The sequence below is a fragment of the Rhinoraja longicauda genome, chromosome 1, assembly GCF_053455715.1.
Source record: "Rhinoraja longicauda isolate Sanriku21f chromosome 1, sRhiLon1.1, whole genome shotgun sequence".
Classification (NCBI taxonomy): Eukaryota; Metazoa; Chordata; class Chondrichthyes; order Rajiformes; family Arhynchobatidae; genus Rhinoraja; species Rhinoraja longicauda.
In genome coordinates, this window is record NC_135953.1 from 28,151,918 (window position 1) to 28,174,880 (window position 22,963).

The 22,963-nt window shown below is 41.7% G+C and overlaps 1 protein-coding gene across 5 annotated transcripts in view; it reads left to right on the plus strand.

The window, feature by feature from the left end:
• Positions 1 to 22,963, plus strand: part of wdr7 (WD repeat domain 7) — a 467,098-nt gene that overhangs the window by 344,895 nt on the left and 99,240 nt on the right. For all 5 annotated transcript variants that reach the window (XM_078423760.1, XM_078423677.1, XM_078423842.1 and 2 more), the window contains one exon: positions 12,094 to 12,211. In XM_078423760.1, coding sequence (XP_078279886.1) covers positions 12,094 to 12,211 — 118 coding nt within the window. The remainder of the gene's footprint in view (positions 1 to 12,093; positions 12,212 to 22,963) is intronic.

A 22,963-nucleotide genomic window follows, 5' to 3' on the forward strand; every position in this document is an offset into this window, starting at 1 on the left:
CCATTCCGGGAATTAACCTAGTGAACCTACGCTGCACGCCCTCCATAGCAAGAATATCCTTCCTCAAATTTGGAGACCAAAACTGCACACAGTACTCCAGGTGCGGTCTCACCAGGGCCCGGTACAACTGTAGAAGGACCTCTTTGCTCCTATACTCAACTCCTCTTGTTACGAAGGCCAACATTCCATTGGCTTTCTTCACTGCCTGCTGAACCTGCATGCTTCCTTTCATTGACTGATGCACTAGGACACCCAGATCTCGTTGAACTCCCCCTCCTCCTAACTTGACACCATTCAGATAATAATCTGCCTTTCTATTCTTACTTCCAAAGTGAATAACCTCACACTTATCTACATTAAACTGCATCTGCCATGTATCCGCCCACTCACACAACCTGTCCAAGTCACCCTGCAGCCTTATTGCATCTTCCTCACAATTCACACTACCCCCCAACTTAGTATCATCTGCAAATTTGCTAATGGTACTTTTAATCCCTTCGTCTAAGTCATTAATGTATATCGTAAATAGCTGGGGTCCCAGCACCGAACCTTGCGGTACCCCACTGGTCACTGCCTGCCATTCCGAAAGGGACCCATTTATCCCCACTCTTTACTGTGTCTGCTGAGAATACATCTGTGAAATTGAAAACTCTTGAAATTTGAGCCTGCAATTTGTGTACTCTTTCTTTACCCTTTTCCACCTGAACCCCATTGCTTGGGAAATTATTCTGGCTTCTTTTGTGAATGAAAAAGCATCACATTGATCAGGTTAAAAGCATCCTAAAAATTATAAGGTTTGCTGTGTTTGCAAAATGTCAGGTAACAAATATATTGCCCAACAGCCTCCAGGAATTCAATGCACATTTCGGTATGAAAACTTGTATAATACTTGAAAGATGTTTTCTTCTTAATTTGTAAATAGATTTAGATTGAAAACGATGCATTACATCCTGATAGTTTGCAGTACGGGAGGGAGGCTACAGGGAAGACACTGGAATAGCAGATGTATTATGAAGCGTGCGTCTTGCCCTCTTGCTGGCCTGCTGCGCTGTTCCCTTTGTGCTTGATTTACCATGTACACAATAAAATGCATGCAGCTGTCTTGCTTCTGTCTGCGATGTTAAGCATGCTTCACAAGAGAGCTTTTATGTTGAGCTCGTGGCTTTTTTAAAATTTCAATTCACATTTATTGACTAGAAAAACAGCAGGCTGTGTTCATCAGTTTATGCACATCAACTGAAACGAATTTCAGCACCCTGGCCTGCCGCAGCATTAGGAATAATCCCCCTAGAATCCGGTGCATTAACCATGCTGTGTGGAACTGCCTACGCATGTCAGAGTTTTACCAGCATACTGCAAGAATGATGGAGACTTTCTTTATCTTTAACGAATATGTTGTGGAATATATCATTTGAAACACCCTCTTAATTTTTTTTAATCAACCTGTACCTGAGACATTTATCAAAGTCTAAACTGCAGAATTTATTCTATCAAGTTTGTAAACACTGAATTTTTATTCTTCTTAAGATGTTGGACTTAAAATGATAGCTCAGTCTTTCTGTTTCATGCAATGGTCCCTTTCAGCTAATCAATTATTTTGCTATGCTGCAGGTTACTGGGCTGGATACAGGTTGTTTGTTGTGTGCCTGAACACGATACAGTAACTGTTCTGAACAAGCCCTATACTTTTGATTGCAATGGGTGGAAGGTAATTTGTTTGGGAAAAATATAGGAAATGAGGAAAACTGTACTGTTTAGTTTGGATTAGTTTAGCGGTACAGCATGGAAAAATATGACAGCTTTGTAAACTTGAGTGTAAAAGTAGACTATATTATAAAAGTCTCTTAAAGCTATTTTGGGGAATAGATAACTGTGCCTTATATTTGAGTCATTTGGTGAAATATTTGATGATGATCAGTCAACTTGAAAAACGTTTTTCTATTTAGCAGCCAGAGATTTATGGATTACGAAGATATACTTGAATTTATTGTAAGAAAAAAAATCTGAAAATTATGAGAATGAGTGACCTGAATGGTGTTAAACAATCCACTTAATTTGCTGATAAACTAAGAAAAACCAAATTCTCAATCCTCTATTGTCTATCGTCTATTGTATATTGTCTATTTTTCCCCCAAGTGTCACTCCAGCTATTAAAATGTATTTTCTAACTAATTCCAAGACCATTAAAGGATTATAGTAAGGTGGATTGGAAGTGTTGAGGCAGTAGAAGTTTAGAGATATTTGGAGAAGTTCAAATTTGTAACAACTTTGAAAAATGTATGTAATTCTACTGTTTCCAGTGATCAAGGAACATGATTTTAAAATGTTGCCGAAAGCAGTGTGTTTTGACCTATGCTTCCAGAGCTGAGTTTAAAGCCTCTGTTAAGAGAAAAAGAGTAGCTAAATCAAATGTGGGTCCCTTGATGGCAGACACGGGTGAAATTATTATGGGTAACAAGGAAATGGCAGAAGAGTTGAACAGGTACTTTGGATCTGACTTCACTAAGGAAGACACAAACAATCTCCCAGATGTGTTGGAGGACAGAGAATCTAAAGGGGGTAGAGGAACTGAAATAAATTTTCATTAGGCGAGAAATAGTATTGGGTAGACTAATGGGACTGAAGGATGATAAATCCCCTGGGCCTGATGGTCTGCATCGCAGGGTCCTCAGGCAGTGAAGAAAGCTAATGGAATGTTGGCCTTCATAACAAGAGGATTTCATTATAGGAGTAAAGATGTTGTTCTGCAGTTGTATAGGGCCCTGGTAAGACCACATCTGGAGTATTGTGTACAGTTTTGGTCCAATTTGAGGAAGGACATCCTTATAATTGAGGCAGTGCAACGTAGGTTCACGAGATTGATCCCTGGGATGGCGGGACTGTCATATGGGGAAAGATTGAAAAGACTAGGCTTGTATTCACTGGAGTTTAGAAGGATGAGAGGGGATCTTATAGAAACATAAAATTATAAAAGGACTGGACAAGCTAGATGCAGGAAAAATGTTCCCAATGTTGGGCGAATCCAGAACCAGGGGACACAGTCTTCGAATGAAGGGGAGACCATTTAAAACTGAGGTGAGAAAAAACTTTTTGGAATTCTTTGTGGAATTCTTTGCCACAGAGGGTAGTGGAAGCCAAATCACTGGATGGATTTAAGAGAGAGTTAGATAGAGCTCACGGGCTAGTGGAATCGAGGGATATGGGGAGAAGGCAGGCACGGGTTATTGATTGTGAACGATCAACCATAATCACAATGAATGGTGGTGCTGGCTCGAAGGGCTGAATGGCCTCCTCCTGCACCTATTTTCTATTTCTATGTCTATGTTAAATGAGTGCTTAAAATTAAGTGACTAAACTGTTATCAGATCTGTGAATTAAGGTGCATGATAATATCAAACTGACACTGAATGCAAAAGGGAAAACGTTGGAAATACTCAGCATCTGTGAAAGAGAAACAGTTATCGTTACGAGAGAATTGAAATATTTCTACCAATTATTCAGCTGGAAATTGTTGCAATATGACTGTAGGAAGCTATTTGACACCTCAGATTGACAGCAGGATCTTTTTCCCCACAGCAGAGCTAGATCTAGAGGACATAGATTCAGGGTAAGAGAATTTGAGGCAATATGTGGAAGACCTTGTTTAATCTGGAGAGTAGTGAATACCTGGAATTGAGAGAGAGGTGGAAGAGATTTGCTAACATCACTTAAGAAGTGTCAAGATTCTATTGAGAGAGATGCTGCCTGGTCTGCCGAATTGCTCCAGCACATAGTTTTTTGCTGTAGCTTTAAATGGTGCTCTTTGCAAGCCTTATGGCTGGGGTCAGCCGATTGAAATTTGCGTATTGTTTTTCCGCTGACTGGTTCGAATACAGCACGAGCTTTGCACTGTACCTCGGTACACGTGAGAATAAACTCAACTCAACTAGACAAACTCTTGAATCGCCGATGTACAACAAGCTATTCATTCATGGACCAAATTATTGAAAAGTGGGATTAATATGGATGAGAACTCTCTGGCTGGTGTGGATGTGGTGGACTAAATGGCCTGTTTCCATGCTGTGTCCGCAGATATATATCTGAACCTAAGGCAGGTGGCCGAATGGAATAATCTATGAACAGGAAAGTCAGGCCTTTATAGTTGATAGAATGGAGTGTTGCAGGCAATTGGTGTAGAGTAATGTCTGGAGCCAGATTGAGTCAGGTTTTGCTCTAACCATTTTCCCTGTTTTGGATTGGCATTCCTTAAATGATATCTATGCCAGATATCAGCCTGGCAATTGTCTGAGAAAATAAATTCTCAAACTCAGAGAATGTGAGCAATATTTTGGATACTCAAAAATCAGTTTGGTTGGCACATGAGCATGTGTACCATCAGGCATAGAGTAGAGCCATGTCTATTATATCTTCCCAGGTAATAAACAGCGCACCTGTATGTGTGCTGATGTTTGTCAAAGCTTCTCTTCATTTGCGATGCTCAGTGATACAACACATACTTTTGCTCACTAAGTGACTGGGGTTGCTTTGTGAAGCAAGTAACTGACTATTGGGAGAGAAAACAAATATTGGTAATGTTATAAACAAGCAACTGCAGATGGTCATTTACAAAAAAAATCACAAAGTAAGGCAGCAGGTCAGGCAGCATTTCTGGAGAACATGGATGTGATGTTTTGGGTCAGGATCCTCTTTAGACTGATTATGGAGTGGGGGGAGGCAAAACAAAGCCTGGCAAGTAATAGGCGATACAGATGAAGCAGGGGGGAGGGGAGGGGAGAGGGAGTGTTGATAACCAGGTGGCTGGACAAAGGCCAGAAATGTTAAAAAACAGAAAGAGGCAAAAAGATTGAAGAGTTCCAATTTGTGAAGCTAAAGGACAGAATGTAAGTGGAGGGAGAGGAGGTGAATAGGTGCAAGCTTAGGTGCGGCACAGGAGAGAAGGGGGCAGGGGGATTGGTTGTTACCTAAAATTGGAGAATTCAGTGTTCATACTATTGGGTTGCAGGGTACCCAAGCAGAATATGATGTGTTGTTCCTCCAGTTTGCATGCGATCTCACTCTAACAATGGTGGAGGCTATCCTTGCTGGACAAAGGATAGTATGAGAGTGCGAAGGGAAGTTAAAATGGTTCGCAACCGGGAGATCCAGTACTTCTTGGTGGACCGAGTGCAAATGTTCGGCAAAACGATCGCCGAGTCTCCGCTTAGCCTTGCTGATGTACAGGAGGCCAATGATGAAGGATGGTGTACTAAGATTAAATTGTGGATTGGGTCTACCTATTCGTTCTCTGGAATGCTTTTTATCCAACTCAGCCGACCGTGCTATCCTTACTGACTCAGTGGATATTTTTAAGGCAGAGATAGATAGATTCTTGATTAGTAAAGGTGTCAGATGTTATGGGGAGAAGGCAGGAGAATGGGGTTAGGAGGGAGAGATAAATCAGCCATGATTGAATGGCAGAGTAGACTTAATGGGCCGAATGGCCTAATTCTACTCCTATCACCTATGACCTTATGACTTCTAGGTGTGGATATGTCAACTACAGGTGCTCCTCAACTTACGATGGGATTACATTCCGAGAAACCCATCAGAAACCGAAAATATCGTAAGCCAAAATGCAATTAATACACATGATCACGTGGCCGGAAGCGAGCTGCCGGTCGCTGCCATTTGCACCATCGCAAAGTCGAAATATTCTAAGTTGAAGCATCGTAAGCCGGGGAGCATCTGTACAATAATGTAACATTTAAAACTCCTAATTCTATACCCACCCTCACTGATATCAAGACCAGATTTTCATTCCGAAGTAAATGTCAGAACTACCAGTCAGTTCAACAATTGAAATAGATCAGTTAATGCTGTATGAAATTGAAATAACATGCCAATATTTTCTTTGTAGCTGTTTGCATTTTTACCAGATTTAAAATGAATTCATTTTTTTCTGCACTTTGTTTAATGTCTTCAGCTTATGTCAATGAATAATATAATCCAAAAAGCCTAGAGAATTGCATTTTGAAATATCCTTGTGAATGCGAGAACGATTGTCAAGCACAATCCAACTGCAAAAAGAAAACATTAATGATTTTTTTTTTACACTTGGTCTCTATAGTTTAAAAAAAATGGAATTTGTTGCACGTTAATTATTTGAAGTAGCTACTTTCATTCCCATATACATTCAGAAACCAGGTTAAGGGAAAAACTCCAGGTAATGTAAATCTCCAATAAAAAGAACAGATTTTAAAAAATGTAATCAGCAGGTTAAACGAGATTCGTGAAGGGTCTGGTGTGTTTGCAATTCAGAAATGTGGAGTCATTAAAAAAAAATTGCTTTTTCCAACATGGGCAAGAAATATTATGGGGCCTGTAACTGAATGGTAGATTAATCTTTATTTTAATCATTGAATGTTATAAGAGGCCAGTTAATCTCTGCCTTTGGTTTTCTCCATGTGAATCAATTAGTACAACACCACTGTCCTCTAAGTCTTCCCCTAAGTCTTTAAATATTCCTCTGTTTTAAGCAACTAATTCCTCTTCTAAATAATTTATTACCTGTACTTCCACAATTCAAACGTCCTTTGTGTAAAGAATATTTTATCTCCCCTTTTCAATTCTATGTTTGTGATTGTCTTAAATATGTTACCTCTTACAAAAATGGACACAATGTTTTTATTGTGACTGCTTGATGCAGAATGACAGTTGGAAACAGGAGCTGGTTGTGAACGGGATGAACAAAAGGATTTAGCTCTGTAAAATATAGGGGTGCTATTTAATTGGTATTAATGAATGTGTTTAACACAAATACAAATTAAGATGTTTTCTAATGTGTTAATTGTGCATGTCAACGGAACACAATCTGCGGCTGAAAAAAATGCCTTCTATACCACTTCTTGTTGCATTTAAACAATTCAATCCTGATCGTATTGCAATCAATAACTGGCAGAGGTAGCAATAGGGTTGGATGGAACATGCTGCCCATATGCAGTGAACTGTGCTCTGATGCAGAACAGAACAAGTCTTTTGAGAAATGCACAATGACAGTGCGATAGTTACCTTGGTCCTACAGTTCTCTCTGGTTCAAACTGAGCTGCTTGCAGCTGAGAATAAAATAATCTGCCAACTGCTCTAAGGCTGTACGGCTGTCCTACGCTCATCTTGCTCCTGGTTAGTCTGTAGGATGGAGCCGAGCCCAGAACGGAGATCAGAGTTGCAATGGCAGGGACAAGGAGCAGGGTGAAAGCTGACTCTCATTACAATACCAACCTGCTGGAGAGAAAGACACTGGAGAACAATAACTTTGGATAACAGGCACTCAACTGTTGCATGTTGCTATGAGACATACTGAGACTTGGGAGTTCCTGTTAAACTTGGTCTATTTTTCTATCCTGTGAAGGTTGCAGGCTATTTGGCAAGGAAAGCATTACATACCAGATTTCTCAAATCTTATCAAAACCCAGCACAAGGCACAACCCGATTTATTCAGACTGAAGAAGGGTCTCGACCCGAAACGTCACCCATTCCTTCTCTCCCGAGATGCTGCCTGACCTGCTGAGTTACTCCAGCATTTTGTGAATAAATCGATTTGTACCAGCATCTGCAGTTATTTTCTTATACTACAAGCCACAACCCAATGGGTTAAATATTAAATATATCTGATCCCTTGTTCATTTTTAATTCTCAGGATACTAACACAAAGAGTACATCAGCAGTGATCAAACTATTACCCCAAACAGCTGTCCTATTAGCCTCTTGCCCACATATTTAAACCCAAAACAAAATGGTTGCAGCTTGACTCACAATGGTTAGAAATTAGATTTTAATTCCAGCAGCTACTTGGAGAGAGAAAGAGGAGGAATTCTCTGCAGCTCATCTTGGCACGTCAACTGCCAACCGCTGGAGTGCGACCCTTTCCAGTGCAGCCACCAGCGGCTATTGGCAGCCATGCGCGGGATCTAGCTGAAAGCAATCATCAACTTTATGGTGTCTAACCCCAGCCCGAGAAAGTGGCGCCGGCAGCTATCATGCTCGCCACCAGTGCCATGAGGCCAAATGAAGAAATTTGGTGCCATCGGCGGCCATTATAGGAGCTGTTGCTGAGCTGGAGAAACTAACAATGGCTACACCAGTAAGGGTCTTTCGGGACTGGCTCCTTTGCATTAGATCCCAGTTCCAATGTTCATTCAACCACAGCTTTAGAGTGATTCGAGTTTCTCCTGTTTTGTTTGTCTGTCCGTTTTCAGTTGCTATTAAGTAGATGAAAATCTACAGGAAGGGTTGATCAAGAAGATAAGATAGTGGGAAAAGGATTGATTTTTTTTCGAAAGGTACATTTATACCTTCAACATTGAAACAAGACAACAGATAGAGTTTTTTGTAGCATTTCAGCTGAATGATGACGTATCTATGTATCAATGCAATGTTCTCTCAGTCCAGTATTACCATGACAACTGTATCCTAGAATTATGTTTTTCCCCAACAGTCTGACATGTACTGGAGTCATAGGGGTGTACAACATGGAAACAGGCCCTTTAGCCCATCTTGTTCATGCTGACCAAGCTGAGATAGTTCCACATGCCTGCGCCTAGCCTATATCTCTCTAAACCTTTCCTGTCCAGTTGCTTCATACTTTCCATGTTTATGGTCATGTATTGAGATGAGAAGGCTCCACAGGGAGAAAATCTAATCCTTTTCTCACCGTGATTTGGTCAGTGCCACCAAGGAGAGGTTGTGTAGTGTATTTTAAAGATGTTTCAATGTATATGTATTAATTTTGAGAAGGATTTAAGGGATGTAATCTGTTGCATTCCCAATTAGAAACCAACGACAGGTCTAAGCAAACTCATCGAGTACTACTTTAACCAACATATGTACTTTCAAACATACATCAGCCATGATGTGAACTGTGTTAAATGGCTCACTGCTTGAGAGAATATTGGCCACTAAACCATCTCGATATATTTTATAACTTAATATTTGGAGTATTGCCTGCAGTTCTGGTCCCCCAATTATAGGAAGAATGTGGAAGTTTTGGAAAGGGTGCGGATTAGGATTGCCAGAATGATGCCTGGATTAGAGCGTATTATCAGATTTGAATTGTTTTCTCTGGAACGTTGGAGGTTACGGGGAGACCTGATAGAGGTATATTAAATTATGAGAGGTATGGACAGGGTAGACAGTCAGAACCTATTCCCCAGGATGGAAATATCAAATACCAGAGAGCACAGCTTTAAGGTGAAAGGGGCAATGTTTAAGGGAGATGTGAGAGGCAAGTTGTTTACAGAAAGGTTGGTGAGTGCCTGGATCACACTGGATTAAGGAGATATGATAGTGGGATTTAAGGGACTTTTGGATGAAGCATTTGGATGTGCCGGGAATGGAAAGATATGGATGATGTGCAGGGAGATATGGGTTGGTCTTGGCATTACGTTCTGCACAGGCATTGTGGCCAAAAAGCTGTTCCTATGCTGTTCTAAGTTCTTTGATCCAATTCTAACTTTTATTCTTTTTCATATATAATCTGTTGGTTTCCCATACATGCATAAAACGTGTACGGAATACGGTGCAGTACATATTTATGCAAGAATGTATGTATGTAGACATAAATGGCTATGTGTCAAAATGTATGTTTTTCTTGTGCGCCTCATGCACAAATATAAGCCAGTATATAATCTCCCCATTGTTCTGAAATCCCAATTGAACATAGCACAGCACAGGAACACGTCCATCAACCCATGATGTCTGTGCTGAACACAATGCCAATTTAAACTGCAGATCTGTCTGTGCAAGGCCCATATCCCTCAATTTCCCATCTGTTCTTGTGTCTGTCTACTTACCTCTTAAACATTGCTATTGTATGTGCTTCCAATACTTCCCCTGGCTGTCTGTTCTGGACACCTGTCAATTTCTGATTTCAAAAAAAAATTAGCCACGTAAATCTTCTTTGAACTCTACCCCTCTCATCTTACAACTATGTCGTCCGGTTGGAGAAGACCCAATCTCCAATGGTCAGGCAAAGCAGTCCAAGTATGTCCAATCTCTTCCTTTAGCTAATACCCTCTAGTTTGGAAATATAGCATGGAAATAGGCTCTTCGGCCCACCAATTAACGATTCCATGTTCACTAGTTCTCGTCCTTAACCTCAGTAGTCAAGCTGTGGTGTGCAAGCAACCTGGACGCCATTATCAATGCATTTACCAATGTATATGGGTGGGTGGGCCTCATACTTATTATCTCAAGACAAAGCTACTCTACCTTGTCCCCATTGTACCACATTCCCCTTTGGCAATAAGTGTTCATTCTGGAATTATGGAAAATGGGCATTACCCATACGTCAGAAATATGTTCAGGTTGAAATTAATTCAGCACTGCTTTTAATGTGCCACCATATCCTTGGATTGAAGGAGGAGAAGGGTAGTTTCAAGGTCAGGCATTAGGAGGACATAGAAGCCTGCATCAACAGAGAAATGAGAACTACCTTGGAATCTAACATCCTGCCCTCTCGGGTCCTTCCCAACCAATCCGTAGAAGAGGTTATAGTCTTGACATTGGTCTCATCAATCAAGTAAGAACCTGTGAAACCCAGTAAGGAAGTAAGTCTTCGTTGATTCCAAAGGAGTGCCGAAAACAGTGCTAATGAAGCATAGGAATTAGTGGTTGTATTGATATTGATTTACTATTGTTATGAATATTGAAATTCAGCATAAAACTTTATTTCTGTGCTTAAACACTCAAATCAAATAGAACCAAGCCAGACAACTATAATAGGTAGGGCAAAGGCAAAAGTATCAGAGTGCAGTATATAGTGTCATGTCATTATAGTGTTAGAGAAAGTACAAATTTTTAAAACGTGCATGATCCACAATTGTCAATATTTGTAACAGAGTCAATCTATCTTATCTTTAATAATTTTAAGTTGCTCAGTATTTCCATTATAGTTTATTTGCACAAATATTTGGACACATTTTAAGATTTTTTAATGAAAGGTTGAGGTCACACTTTATTCTCACACCCAACGCAAATCACTATGTTCAATATTTAAAATCTTTTGGATTACGGGTTGGTATTTAAATGAAGGATATTATTTCTGAACAGATGAACGCTGCAAAAGTACCATACTGGTGTTTTATCTGTTACCAAGTTCAAAAATCTACCCGGCTATTCAGTATTTTACGCTGTATTTCCAACATAGGATAGTGGGAGGTATCCTTTGAAAATGCTTTTAGCATATGCTACAAATCAATGACACGCAGCTTAGTGGAGATATCCTGGACATGTTAGTGAACAGTTTTTTAATAACAAGCGGATAAAAGGAGATCATTTTTAATTTACTGCTCCCATGCGGACTCAGGAAACCTGTTCTTTAGATTCCTTTAGAAATCACTTGTTAATTCTTTCAATAAAGGAAATGAGTGTTGAAGCTTTAGCATGCGTGTTATGATAAGTATTTTTAATACTGGAGCTGGTACAGAAACAAAATCCCAAAATTAAAGGAATTAAAGGATAAATTATCCTTTAATTCCTTATGCAGAATGGAAAATGCCAATCTATTTTATGTTGAAGTTAGATTTGAAAATTATTTGAGTTGTTTTTGCTCTTACTATTTTTTGCTTTGCTCTTATTTGAAAATGTTTTTAATAAGCAGAAAATTAATTCATAAAAAATGTTGATTTTCTATCCACCAGTGAAAGCCTTTTGTGAAGTCTCTTTACAGTTTAATTAATGCCATAGTGCAATACATTAACATTTAGTTTGTATGTGATACTAAATAAAGTTGATCTTATAAAAAAGAAGATAGACACAAAAAGCTGGAGTAACTCAGCGGGATAGGCAGCATCTCTGGAGAGAAGGAATGGGTGATGCTTCGGGTCGAGACCCTTCTTCAGTCTTATAAATATATATATATGCTTAGTTTATATTTTATGTGGTAAAAGCCACTCAACAGATTTATCAAATAAAATTTGATGGAGTGCTCACATGAGAATATTTTCAAAGTTTGAATTATTCTGTTGATCTTCATGGATAATTATAAACTGATAATCTTTGCAGTCTGTGATTCTCAGTGTGTTTTTCCCCTCTTCCCCCTTGTTTGATCCTGTTTAGCATTACAGTGGGACTGCCACTCAACCCAGCAGCTGACTCCGCCCGCTCATCACGTCACGCTCTTTCGCTCATCGCCACAGCCAGACCACCAGCCTTCATTACTACCATTGCTCGTGAGGTGAGTCATTGGGCACTGTCCCAGCAATCTACAATTTTAAAGAGCAAATAACACTGGGCGACACAGTGGAGCAGCAGTAGAGTTGCTGCCTTACAGCGCCAGAGACCCGGTTTCGATCCTGACCACGGGTGCTGTAAGGGTATTCTCCGGGTGCTCTTGGTTTCCACCCATATTCCAAAGACTTACAGGTTTGTAGGTTAATTGGCTTGGTATAAATTTAAATTGTCCCTCACGTGTGTAGGATAGTGTTAATGTGTGGGGATCGTTGGTTGGTGCGGACTCGGTGGGCCGAAGGGCCTGTTTTCACACTGTATTTCTAAATTAAATTAAACTAAACACATATTTATGCCAATGTCGTTTATGTTGATCTCAAACAACAGAGGTCCCAGCGCTGATCTCTGTCGGTCACCATAGATCACAGTATTCCAACAAGAATAACACCCTTCCACCACAACCCCCTCTCTTCTGTGAGTAAGCCAGTTCTGAATCCAAACGACCAAGTCACCATGAATCCCATGCATCTTAATCTTCTGGATCACCCTAACATCAGAGAGTTACTCAGTTGTCTTACTAAAATCCATGTAAATAACATCCACTGTTCTACCCTGTGATCAATCACTTTTGTCACTTCCTCAAAAAGTTGCTCGTTAGTAAGACATGACCTGCCCCAGACAAACCCATGATGACTCTCCCAAATTATCCCATTCTCTTCCAAATGCGAGTATATAGTTGACTGTCCAATTGTTATTACGTTCCCACTTCAGTGACAAACTTTAACGGTTGTCTTGGAAGAGCGTGTTTAAATCATTCTACCTGAAATCTGTTTGGTCGAAGAAAATTGTTTATATTAATTTTTTTAATAGTTTAATATTATTTTACCGACCAGATAGAAAATGAAACCTAATCACGTTGATGCAGTTATCTTGGGATTTGTAATTTGCATTTGTATTTATGGACTGGTGTAAGGTAAATGGATCGAAGCAATTTTATTTTTATGCCTAAATTTATTGTAGTATATGAAAAATAGGCAGGTGTATAAAATTCTAGGTAGGTGTTTTGATTATAAAGGTGATAGAAAGGAAATAATAATGATTCGATTTGAGAAGGAAATAATGGCATATTTCCTTCAAGAATACAACCTGACTTTAAAAAATGACATTACATTTTTTTGGAATTCACACCCTTGACTGCTGTATATTTTCAGTTCGTTCCCAATCTGTATCATTTTTTTCAACAATAGTTTGAATAAAAACTTACTTTTTGAATTCTTTTTTTTTTCCTTAATTTGAATTATTTAACTTGTTTTTGTATAAAAACATTGTTTTTTAAACCATGGAGACAAAGTTACTTGTTAATGCCATTTTTGTGGATTTTGCTGTGTTCCCCATGACCCTCCCTAACCATCACACTTTCTGCAATGTCTTTCTTCATATTTCTTTGCTTTGATTTTGCCAAATGAAATAACCTTCTTTGTTCTGCTTTTACGTATCCAGTTGTAGACAGACCAGCTTTTTGCTCTCCGAGTCATTGTGGTTCTATCCCCTGAGAGTTAATGAATTTCATAGCCAGCCTGTGAATTAAGTTTGCGGGAACAATTGCCAATCATTGAAAGTTGCCAGTGAAACCTTGGTGACAGTAGACGATATTGAATTGGGGTGGAAAGGTGCTGATGACATTATCTCATTATAAATATTGCAGCTTCACGGCTGCTCTCCTGAATAACTTTATAAAACCTTTTACTCACATGTATTGTGCATGTTCATTCTGAAGAAAACTTTGGAGAAATTGCTGAGATTAATAGTAATAAAGTTGCATTTCAGCATCTGCAATTTGGAAGTTGCCCGTTGAATTCTGTTTAGGCAGCAGGAGGCCCAGCAAACACAAAGGACCGAGCATCAGCAGCAGCTTTTTACTGAACCACAGGCAGCTAGAGATAAAGTGAGGTCACAGCAGAGTTGCTTTCGAGGGGTTGTTACTGTACACTGGGTACATAGCCAGAGGCACAATTTACTCAATATATTGGAACAGTGTTGTCTCAGGAGACTAGGGAGACTCACCCTATCAAGCCAGGTGGTTGGCATATCTTTGCAGTCTTATTGAATGGGACCACAAGACCAGCTGATTACTGAATCCACAGATAGACACAAAATGATGGAGTAACTCAGAGGGTCAGGCAGCATCTCTGGAAAAAAGGAATAGGTGACATTTCGGGTTGAGACCCTTCATCAGATTGAAGGGTCTCAACCCAAAACATCACCAATTCCTTTTCTCCGGAGATGCTGCCTGACCTGCTGAGATACTCCAGCATTTTGTGTCCAGCTTCATTGAAAACCAGCATCTGCAGTTCCTTCTTACACCTGATTACTTGATCCAGTCGATATGCCCTGCCTGTGGCTGCTATACTGACCGTAGCTCTGGATTTCAAGTACAAGTTCACAAGTTATAGGAGTGGCATTCGGTCCATTGAATCTACTCTGCCATTCAATCATGGCTGATCTCTGCATCCTGATCCCATTTTCCCGATCCCATTTTCCAATCTTCTCCCCATAACCTTTGACACCCGTTCTGATCAAGAATTTTTCTAAATCTGCCTTAAAAATATCCACATGCCTTGGCCTCCACAGCCCTCTGTGGCAAAGAGTTCTACAGATTAACGACCATCTGATTTATGAAGATCCTCCTCACCTCCTTTCTAAAAGAGCGCCCTTTAATTCTGAGGTTATGACCTCGCGTCCTAGACTCTCCCACCAGTGGAAACATCCTTTCCACATCCACTCTATCTATGTCTTTCATTATTCTGTAGGGTTCATTGAGGCCCCCCCCCCCCTCAATCTTCTAAACTCCAGCGAGTAGAGGCCTAGAGCTGTCAAACGCTCATCATATGCTAACCCACTCATTCCTGGAATCATCTTGAATGTGAGGGCTACTATATACATTGATTTCATCAATGAGGGTGCCAGCAAAAATGAGAAGGCAGCTGAATCTGCTGCATTTCCACAGGTGTTTGATTACAGAGCGTAGAACATAGAAGAGTACAGCACAGGAACAAGCCCTTCAGTCTACAAAGTCTGTACCAAACTTGCTGGCAAGAGAAACTAATCTCGTCTGCCTGAACATGTACATATCCCCCCATTCCCTGCATATCCATGTGACAATCAAAGCAACCTTAAAGCAGTCTGGAGTTCTCATGAATCAGAAAGGATTACATGCCACTTACATGCTGGTTTGTACGCAGGATACTATTCATGCATCTCCCCAAATTCCTTTGTCTTCAGGCTTTGCATTTTCACTGGTTATTCAGCAATAAAATTACCATGAAAAAACTGATATGCCTTAAGTCAATGAAGATGCACTGTCTGACTGAAATGTTATTAAGCAAACCATTGGTTGAAGGTGCCTCAACAGGTGTGACGAGATGCTTCAATCTGCACCTAACATAGTGTTAAGAATGGTGGTGGTTTGCTATGTGCACACAACAGCACTGAATGTTGGACGTAAATACAGAGGAGGCTTTCAGACTCTGAAAGAGGCATAGGAGAGGGAAGATGCAGCAAAATCTCAGCGAAGCCAATAGCATGACGGTGGACAAGTTGGCAAGTTGCCATTGTAACTTGGAGCATAGAGTGATACAGTATGGAAACAGGCCCTTCGGCCCAACTTGCCCACAACGGCCATCATGCCCCAGCTACACTAGTCCCACCTGCCTGCGTTTGGTCCATATCACTCCAAACCTGCCCTATCCTTGTATCTGTCTAACTGTTTCTTAAACATTGGAATAGTCCCAGCCTCAACTATCTCCTCTGGAAGCTTGTTCCATACACCCTCCATCTTTTGTGTGAAAACGTTACCCCCCAGATTCCTATTAAATCTTTTCCCCTTCACCTAAAAACCTATGTCCTCTGGTCCCTGATTCACCTACTCTTGGCAAGAGACTGTGCATCTACCCGATCTATTCCTCTCATGATTTTATACACCTCTATAAGATCACCCCTCATCCTCCTGTGCTCCAGGGAACAGAGTTCCAGCCTACTTAACCTCTCCCTAGAGAACAGCCCCCCTAGTTCTGACAATATCCTTGTAAATCTTCTCTGTACCCTTTCCACCTTAACAACATCTTTCCTATAACATGGTGCCCAGAACTGAACACAATACTCTAAATACAGTCTCACCAATGTCTTATGCAACTGCATCATGACCTCATAACTTCTACACTCAATACTCTGACTGATGAAGGCCAATGTACCAAAAGTCTTTTTGACTACCTTATCTACCTGCGACTCGACCTTCAAGAAACCATGCACCTGCACTCTTAGATCCTTCTGCTCTACAATACTCCCTAGAGCCCTGCCGTTCACTGTGCAGTAGAGCAATGTCAGCATGTCCACTCCTTCCTTCTGGTAAGGGCAGTGCAACATTCATTAGCTGCTAAATTTACAACCTGTCTTTAAATACCAAAACTAAAACCATGCATTTGGGTCAACATCAACGTGCGCTGGGAAATTGGTTGGGAAACAGAAATTATTATTCCAATGGAACAACTAAGCCAAAGCTACTCAACTGATCACATCTCTGAACATGAGTGATCCTGTTGGCGGAGTGGAAATCAGGAGTGGAAATTGTCCTAGTTATGTTTATATCATTCCCTCGTGCTATAGCTGGTAACACAGTATGAACACACATGGATGCAAGTGACACACTGTTCAACATCTCTGCCACCATTCTCACTGACTCATACAGCCTCTGAGATAGCATTCAGTTTGTCTAGTGTAGAGCTGTGAATGAATTATAATTTTTGGAACAAGGAAAAAAATTCTGCAGCTGCACCATCATTTCCATTCTTCTGATGAAGCACTATATCATCTTGAATCAGACATTCTGTAACCTTGATGTCCTTGCCCATCCGGAGCTAAGCGTCTGATTTTGATGACTCTCTTTGATAAAGACTCTCTACTACTTCCTCTTAATCACTGCCTCTAATGCACCTTCATCTTATCTGCAGTTCAATTCCATACCCATCATTTTCAATCCTAATGAACATAACATAATTAATGTAACACTGGCCTCTGAAATATGTCAGCTTATCATAATCTCTTCCCTATAGCCTACACAAAATTATTTCCACTCTTCAATAGAGTCATATAGCAAGGAAATGGGCCATTTGGCCCAACAAGTCCATCCTGAGCATGTCCCCGTCCCCCCTTCCTTCCGGGGCTTCCTTAAGTAAATCACAATCACCTTTGTCTTGCTAACATTGAAGGAGAGGTTGTTGCCATGGCACCAGGTTACAAGATTCTTAGTCTCCTTTCTCGTCATTATTTGATATCCGGCCCACTGTGGTGGTGTTATCGGCGAACTTGCTGCAATTCAGTTGGAGAGATATTTGGCAGTCAAGAGTGAATAAAGAGTATAGTAGGAGGCTGAGAACACACCCTCGGGGGAATCGTGATGAGGATTATTGTAGAGGATTATTTGTCTGCTATCCTCACTGATTATGGTCTGTTGGTCAGTAGGATCGAGTTTCAGAGGGAAGTGCTAACTCCAATTTCCACGAATTTGGAGATGAGCTAGGTTGTGATACCATTATTGGAAGCAGAGCTATAGTCAATGAATAGTCTGACATAGGTGTCCTTATCCTGGTGTTCCAGGGTTGAGTGCAGGGCCGGGGAGATGGCATCAACCATGGATCTTTTGCGGCAGGAGTCGAATTGCAGTGGATCAAGGCTAATTGGTAGGCTGGATAACCAGCCTCTCGAAGCACTTGGTGAATGTAAAGGCCACTGGACTGTAGTCATTAAGGCATGAGTTTTATCTGTGAAAAGATGAAGGATGCTCTTTTAAAAGCTGTCTGTAGAGTTTGCACCTATAAAGTGCCTGTAAATATAAGAATGTACACACCCATGCTAACACTGATAGTTGACAATGCTGTTCCGTGAACCTCTCAATTGAAGATTTTAATCTTTATGGGACTTTCACAAATAGCATTAATCTGACCCACAGCATGGTTATAATGCTGTTAAAATGTAGTAAAGCAATTTCTACTAGGCTATTGTTTGCAGTGTAAAACCAGATGGTCGTAATTCACTGTTTCTTTCAGTCTAATATCAGCAGCTTGAGAGTGCTTTTTAAGCAATGGCAAACAAAGTTGTTAACCTAACCAACAAACTGTGCTACTTGGTGCCTTTTATGGCTAAGCACCACATACTGTAGTTCAGCTGTTCAGTTAGCTTTACTCAGTGTTCCGCGAGATTTTGCAAACCTGATCACTTTCCTGGTCAATGTGCCAGATTTGTGCTCACGACTGCCTTCATAGGATAGCAGTCCTGATGCAATTCCTATTCAATTACAATGATCATTTCAATGCTTATTCAAATTGATCACAATAACTGGATCTTAATACATTGCAGCATCCTATCAGCTCTTCCAATTGAGTTGGCATTTTACTAAATGTTGAAAGTGATAAGCCTTTTTCAACATCCCGGTTAATTCATGCATGATATTTTTATAGCCAGCCTGTCTTACCTCATAAATCAGTCTTAATTTTATTTGCCCTCGTTCAGTTCCATTGCATAAGCAACATGAACACATCTGTAATATATAATTTTTTATTTTTTTTAAATGTCACTACCTTCAGCATATCTGAACATTAGTTTAGATCAGAACCACTACCTTTATGATTTTAAACTCTACCTCCACCACCAACAAGGACAACCAGTTCAACCCCACACCCTGCCACATGGCACTTGCCGTACCATTTTATTAATGGCATGAAAATAGCATTGTGGATCACCCTGACAGTGTTTATGAAAGTTCCATGAAGATTGATATCTGCAGTTGTGATGTTTACTCTAAGTTCTGTTGGATTTACCTGCATAGAGGTGTATCAAAACTAAGATTCTATTTATAGTCATACAGCATGGAAACAGGCCCTTCGACCCAACTCGTCCTTGCAGACCAAGATGCCCCATCTAAGCTAGTCCCATTTGCATGCATTTGGCCTCTATCCCTCTGAACCTTATCCATAAACCTGTCCAAATGTCTTTTAAATGTTATTATTGCACCTGCCTCAACTAACTTTGACTGGCAGTTCCTTCATATACCTACCACCCCCTGAGTAAAAAAGTTGATACTCAGGTTCCTCTCTCCACTCTCACCTTGAAGCTATGTCCCCTGGCTCTTGATTCCCCTACTTTGGATAAAGGATGCTGGGCATTCACCCTATCAATTCCCATCATGATTTTGGGATCTGGTCCAGGTTCTACTACCTGCAGATGTGGAGGTGAAATCTTCCACAGTTTTTAAAGGAATGTAGCATAATACCAAGCAACTCCCTTCCATCTTTGAGGTAAAAATAATTGAGTGGTGCTGCAGGAGGATGAGAGAATATACCCTGGAGGTCAGAAAGGTTTGTTGGACTGGTTAAGAACAGTGGTTGCACGCAACCACAATGAGCCTACAGGACAAAAACCAAGCATTCTTGGCAGGAAATATCCCAGGGCATCTCAGTAAAGGCATGAACAGTAAAGTAATGTCTTCACTGATAGGTCCGCAATGCAGGCACTCCCTCGTCTTCCCATATCTTCTGCCAGCTTCTCTGGACTGAATTAAAAGTAGACGAGGTCTCTTCTTGAGTTAGGAGCTTCAATGACTTCCCTGATACATCAGTGAACAGAAACCCAAGAGAGGGAGTATAGATCAGTAGCCTGGAATCATTGACTGTCACTTTGACCTCAAAGGGCATGGACCAAGAAAATCCAGGTGACACAAATGCTGTTGGATTCATTTCAGAAAGGGTGAGAAAAATGCTGCTTTGTCGAAAGTTAATCTGTCAAGAGGAATCTGTCCTCAGCAGAGGCCTCCCCTTTGTACCCCTCCGCCCCCACCTCAATGAGTTCCAGGTCCGCCACGATGTAGAGCTCTTCTTCCTCCGCCTCCGGGCCTTTTTCTATGGGAAGGAGTCCTCACCACCCAGTGATGACCCCTTCTCCTGTTTCCAACGGACCCCCTCCTCTTGGACTCCCCCGGATGGCCCTCTACCATCTTTAGACCTTTTCATTTCCAACTGCCGGCGGGACATTAACCGCCTCAAATTTTCCACTCCCCTTACTCACTCTAACCTCTCCCCCCCTGAAAGTACAGCCCTCCGCTCACTCTGCAGCAACCCCGACGGGATAATCAAACCCACCGACAAGGGAGATGCTGTGGTAGTCTGGCGCGCTGATCTCTACCGGAGTGAGGCCAGGCCACAACTCTCAGACACCTCCTCCTACTTATCCCTGGATCATGACTCCACAGACGAGCACCAGGCCTTAATCTCAAATGCCATTACTGATTTCATCACTTCCGCCTCTCTGCCCTCTAAAGCCTCCAACCTTATCATTCCCCAGCCCCACACAGCCCGATTTTATCTTCTCCCCAAAATCCACAAACAGAACAGCCCTGGCAGACCCATTGTTTCTGGTTTATCATGTCCCACCAAATTAATTTCCACCTACCTCGACTCCATCCTATCCCCCCCTGGTCCAATCCCTCCCTACCTATGTCCAAGACACCACACGCTCATCGACTCCTCAATGACTTCGTTTTCCAGCCCCCACTCCCTCATCTTTACTATGAATGTCCAATCACTTTACACCTCCATCCCCCACCAGGAGGGTCTTAAAGCCCCTCCGTTTCTTCCTCGACCGCAGAACCAGCCAATTTCCGTCTACCAATGCTCTCCTCTGCCTAGCAGAGCTGGTCTTTACCCTCAACAACTTCTTCGACTCCTCCCACTTCCTCCAAATCCAAGGCTTAGCTATGGGCACTCGCAAGCTAGCTTGCCTCTTTGTAGGGTTCATTGAACAATCACTGTTCCCGGCGCACACAGGCCCTATCCCCAAACTCTACCTCTGCCACATTGACGACTGCATTGGTGCTACCTCCTGCACCCATGCAGAACTCACTGACTTCATCAACTTCACCACTAATTTCCACCCTGCACTCAAATTCACTTGGACCATCTCCGACATCTCCCTACCGTTTCTAGATCTCACCGTCTCCATCACAGGAAACAGACTATTGACCGAAATCTACTAGAAAACCTACTGTCTTCCCATTGCTATCTTAACCACAATTCTTCCCACCCTGCTTCCTGTGAAGACTCTATCCCCTACTCCCAATTCCTCCATCTACGCTTCATCTGCACCCAGGATGAGGTGTTCCATACCAGGGCATCGGAGATGTCTTCATTCTTTAGGAAACGGGAGTTCCCCTCTTCCATTATAGACGAGGCTCTCACTAGGGTTTCCTCCACATCCTGCAGCTCCACTCTTGCTCCCCTTCCCCCCATTCGTAACAAGGACAGAGTCCCCCTTCCACCCCATCAGCCGTCGCATACAGCATATAATCCTCCAACATTTTCGCCACCTCCAACAGGATCCCTCTACTGGCCATATCATCCCATCTCCACCCCTTTCTGCCTTCCGCAGAGACCGTTCCCTCTGAAACTCCCTAGTCAACTCGTCCCTTCCCACCCAAACCACCCGCTCCCCAGGTACTTTCTCCTGCAACCGCAAGAGATGCAATACCTGTCCCTTTACCTCATCCCTCAACTCCATCAAAGAACCCAAACAGTCTTTCCAGGTGAGGCAGAGGTTCACTTGCACCTTCTCCAACTCATCTACTGTATCTGCTGTTCCAGGTGTCAACTTCTCTACATTGGCGAGACCAAGCGCAGTTTCGCTGAACACCTCCGTTCCGTCCGTCTTAACCTACCTGATCTCCCGGTAGCTCAGCACTTCAACTCCTCCTCCCATTCCCAATCTGACCATTCTGTACTGGGCCTCCTCCATTGTCAGAGTGAGGCCCAGCGCAAATTGGAGAAATGGCACCTCATCTTTTGCTTGGGTAGTTTACACCCCAGAGACATGAACATTGACTTCTCTAACTTCAGATAGCCCTTGCTTTCTCTCTCCATCCCCTCTCTCTTCCCAGTTCTCCCACTAGTCTTACTGTCTCCGCTATCTTTGTCCCGCCCCCTCCCCTGACATCAGTCAGAAAAAGGGTCTCGACTCGAAACGTCACCTATTCCTTCTCTCCAGAGATACTGCCTGACCCGCTGAGTTACTTCAGCATTTTGTGTCTACTTTTGATTTAAAGCAGGATCTGCATTTTTTTCCTACACAAGAGGAATTGTTAATTGGAGATGAACTCCGGCAGAAGATAGGAAAAACATAAACCACAATATGACACCTTATTTTAATTAAAATTTACATTCCAAAATCCAGTGATGCTTTTTGGTGATAAATCACTGAAAGGAAGCATGCAGGTACAGCAGGCAGTGAAGAAAGCCAATGGAATGTTGGCCTTCATAACAAGAGGAGTTGAGTATAGGAGCAAAGAGGTCCTTCTACAGTTGTACCGGGCCCTGGTGAGACCGCACCTGGAGTACTGTGTGCAGTTTTGGTCTCCAAATTTGTGGAAGGATATTCTTGCTATTGAGGGCGTGCAGCGTAGGTTCACTAGGTTAATTCCCGGAATGGCAGGACTGTCGTATGTTGAAAGGCTGGAGCAATTAGGCTTGTATACACTGGAATTTAGAAGGATGAGGGGGGATCTTATTGAAACATATAAGATAATTAGGGGATTGGACACATTAGAGGCAGGAAACATGTTCCCAATGTTGGGGGAGTCCAGAACAAGGGGCCACAGTTTAAGAATAAGGGGTAGGCCATTTAGAACGGAGATGAGGAAGAACTTTTTCAGTCAGAGAGT